At 49.6% G+C, this 3,991-nt stretch overlaps 1 protein-coding gene across 1 annotated transcript; it reads left to right on the forward strand.

The window, feature by feature from the left end:
• Window positions 1-994: 994 nt before the first annotated feature.
• LOC311200903 (olfactory receptor 14C36-like) lies at window positions 995-1,918 on the forward strand (the record flags this gene model as incomplete). Its single annotated transcript, XM_084275206.1, has 1 exon — window positions 995-1,918. The coding sequence occupies one exon, from the start codon at window positions 995-997 to the stop codon at window positions 1,916-1,918; it is 924 nt and encodes a 307-aa protein (XP_084131332.1).
• Between the last annotated feature and the right edge of the window lie 2,073 nt (window positions 1,919-3,991).

A 3,991-nucleotide genomic window follows, 5' to 3' on the forward strand; every position in this document is an offset into this window, starting at 1 on the left:
GGAGTGACCATGGGAAGAGCAGCGTAAGGTCCTTCTCCAGTAAGACAGTGCTGCCTGGGTCAGCTTTGCTCCCAGCTCCAGCTGATCCTTGAGAAATTCCAAAGGGACTTTGAGGAACAACATCAAGGAAGCATTTTCCTGCCAGGCAGAGTCTTTGCTTTGACTTTTCCTCTCCTGTGGGCTGTGCTGACTGTGGGAGATGAGAACTTATTTCTCCCCTCTAGAATGTCCACATCAGAGCATCTCCTGAGCCCTGCACACACAGAGGTTCCCTGGGGCAGTGCCCTGATGCCAGGAGGGGTCTGCGGAGCAGAGCTGAGCACAGGGCAGGTTGGATGAGGTCTGTGAGCAAAGAGCAGGAGGTGACATGGGCAGAGAGAAGCAGCTGCAGGGACAGCTCCAGGCAGCAGAGACATTATCAGGGATGGGGATGGAGCTGCTCACAGAAATGTCCTGGCAGTGCGGATGTGGGACCTCCCTGACATCCCCTACATTGCTGACACTTTCCTACAGTCACCCCCTGGTTTCTGCCACCCAGCACAGACTCTACACCCAGAGTTCCAGAGTTTCAGAGTCTTCTTCTTGGCAGCCCAACCCCAGTGAGGAGCAACCCCTGAGTGCCTGTCAGTCTGTCCCTGTCCTTATAGCCTTGGCTGCAGCATTTCTTGCTGTTTCCTCTCCTGTCCTTGCTGCCTTTGTCCCATAGTTACCTGGGGCACTGGGCACGTCCATAGGTGGGGCTGGCACTGAGCTGACCCTCATCTCAGGACCCCCAGTTCCTAAGCCAGATGACCCTCCTCCCATCAGTGGCACACTCAAGCCAGAAAAAAACAGCACATCTCCCAAAAGCGACCTGACAAAAGTCTTCCTGAATCCAGAGAGTCAATTTGAGGGCATTCCATAGTAGTGGAAGGGATTTTCCTCAAAAAAGATTCCCTAATTTCTCACTGTGCCTTTTTCTCCTTGGACAGGTCTCCACACTTGACAGCAGCAAATGACCAACAGCAGCTCCATCAGCCAGTTCCTCCTCCTGCCCTTTGCAGACACACGGGAGTTGCAGCTCCTGCACTTCTGGATTTTCCTGGGCATCTACCTGGCTGCTCTCCTGGGCAATGGCCTCATCATCATCACCATAGCCTGTGACCACCACCTCCACACCCCCATGTACTTCTTCCTCCTCAACCTCTCTCTTACTGACCTTGGCTGCATCTCCACCACTGTTCCCAAATCCATGGCCAATTCCTTGTGGGACACCAGGGCCATTTCCTACACAGGATGTGTGGCTCAACTCTTTTTCTTCTTATTTTTGATCATCACAGAGCTCTGTCTTCTCACTGTCATGGCCTATGACCGCTACGTTGCCATCTGCCACCCCCTGCAATACGGGACCCTCCTGGGCAGCAGAGCTTGTGTCCACATGGCAGCAGCTGCCTGGGCCAGTGGGTTTGTCTTTTCTGTGCTGCACACAGGCAATACATTTTCACTGCCCCTCTGCCATGGCAATGCCCTTGACCAGTTCTTCTGTGAAATCCCCCAGATCCTCAAGCTCTCCTGCTCAGATGCCTACCTCAGGGAAACTGGACTCATTGTAGTCACTACCTGTTTTGGTTTTGGGTGTTTTGTGTTCATTGTGGTGTCCTATGTGCAGATCTTCAGGGCTGTGCTGAGGATCCCCTCGCAGCAGGGACGGCACAAAGCCTTTTCCACCTGCCTCCCTCACCTGGCTGTGGTTTCCCTGTTTGTCAGCACTGCTTTATTTGCCTACCTGAAGTCCCCCTCCATGTCCTCCCTCTTTCTGGACCTGGTAGTGTCGTTTCTTTACTCTGTGGTTCCACCAGCAGTGAACCCCCTCATCTACAGCATGAGGAACCAGGAGCTCAAGGATTCTGTGTTGAAACTGAGCACTGGATGTATCTAAGCAGCAAAGAACTGCTCATTTTCTTCTGCATATCACTGGCCATGTAACTGATGTTAGGATCAGTCTGTATTTAGTCGGGTTTTTTTTCTTCTATGTTGTTTAAACTGTAATAACATGGTGCACGTTCATCCCATTCCTAATCCAGTATCTAGGTGTCTCTTGTGACCCAGACACTGTGTAATGACAAGCTGTGCTACCTTTGCATCATGTTTCACTTGAAAGGTGCACATTTTTTTCTTTATTTATGTTTCTCCTGCCATTTATAAAAATTTACAAGCACATTGTGATCAGCTGAGTGACTCCACTAATTGTCTGAAATGGCAATGCTTTCCCACCATGACAGAACAGGAATTTCCTGTGTCCTCTGTACCATAGAATCATCCAATCACTTGGGTTGGAAAAGACCTTTAGGGTCATCGAGTCCAACTACAGCCTAACCCTGCCTGGTCCCCTTCTAGACCATGTCCTCAAGCACAACATCTACAGACATTTCAATACCTCCAGGGATGGTGAGTCCACCACTTCCCTGGGCAGCCTGTTCCAACGCTTCACTACCCTTTCAGTAAAGAAGTTCTTCCTGATATCAAAAATAAATCTCCCCTGGTTCAGTTTGGAAACATTTCCTCTCATCACTTGATACCTGAGAGAAAACACCAACCCCCACCAACATACACCCTCCTTGCAGGCAGTTGTAGAGAGCAGTAAGGTCTCCACTCAACCTCCCTTTCTGAAGACTAAAAAGCCCCAGTTCCATCAGCTGATCCTCAAAGGACTTGTGCTCCAAACTCTTCTCTGTGGAGACTGGCACTGAGCAACACACAATTTGATATGAATTTTAGGTGAAGCTGTTTATTGGGTGAAATCACACAGATAGGAGACTTTTGTTGCTGCAAACGTGGCAACCTAAAAAACTGCTGATTGGTTACATACACTGTTTACACGCCACTGATTTTTTAGTGATTATAATGAGTTCTGATAAACAAATCTTATAGCTGAATATCATTAGTTTACCTTTGGTGCCTAAAAACATCCGCACAGCGGCTGTTTTGACCATCTTGTTATGGCTGGTTCTGAACATGTTCCGTTACTCCCAAGTTCTTCCCATAACTTCTTCTTGGTTTAGGGCACCCTGTACCCCTGTCATCAAGGCCGCTGTGTGTTGAGACTGTGATTATTAAGTTCCTCTCAGCATGAGCAACTTTTCCTGTCTCATAGGAATAGGAGGATATTATCAGAACCTAAGTCTTGGGAGAAGAACACTAGGCCGCTAGCAGGCCTGCTGTCTTTGGAGAAGAACTCTAGGCCGCTAGCAGGCCTGCTGTCTTCCCCGACACTTCTCCAGGTTTGTTGCTCTTCTCTGGACACGCTCCAGCATCTCGACATCCTTCTTGTAGTGAGGGGCCCATAACTGGACATGGTACTCAAGGTGGGCTTCACCAGAGCTGAGTACAACAGAACTGTCACTTCCCTAACTCCTGCCAGACACTCTATTCCTGACCCAGACCAGGATGCCATTGGCCTTCTTGTCCACCTGGGAACAATGCTGGCTCCTGTTCAGCTGGCTGACGACTAACACACCCAGATCCTTTTCTTCCAGGAAGCTCTCTGCCCACTCTGTCCCAGGCCTGTAGCTTTGCCTGGGGTTATTGTGACCAATGTGTAAGACCTGGCTCTTGGCCTTGTTGAACCCCGTAGACTTGGCTTCTGCCCATCAATCCAGCCAGTCCAGGTCACTCTGCAGAGCTTTCCTGCCTTCCAGCAGATCAACACTCCCACACAATTTGGTGTCTCATGCAAATTTACTGAGAGTGTACTTGATCCCCTCATCCAGATCATTAATAAAGATGTTAAAGAGGATGGGACCCAGCACAGAGCCATGGGAAGCAGCACTTGTGACCTGCCATGAGCTGGATTTAACCACAACTGTTTGGGCCCATGTGTCCAGCCAGTTTCTAACCCAGCACAGAGTGTACCCATCTAACCCATAAGCAGTGAGTTTCTCCAGCAGGATGCTGTGGGAGACAGTGTTGAAGGCTTCACTGAAGTCCAGGTAGATCACATTCAGAGCTTTCC

This window comes from Gallinula chloropus (genome assembly GCF_964237585.1).
Source record: "Gallinula chloropus genome assembly, chromosome: 25".
In the NCBI taxonomy this organism is placed as follows: domain Eukaryota; kingdom Metazoa; phylum Chordata; class Aves; order Gruiformes; family Rallidae; genus Gallinula; species Gallinula chloropus.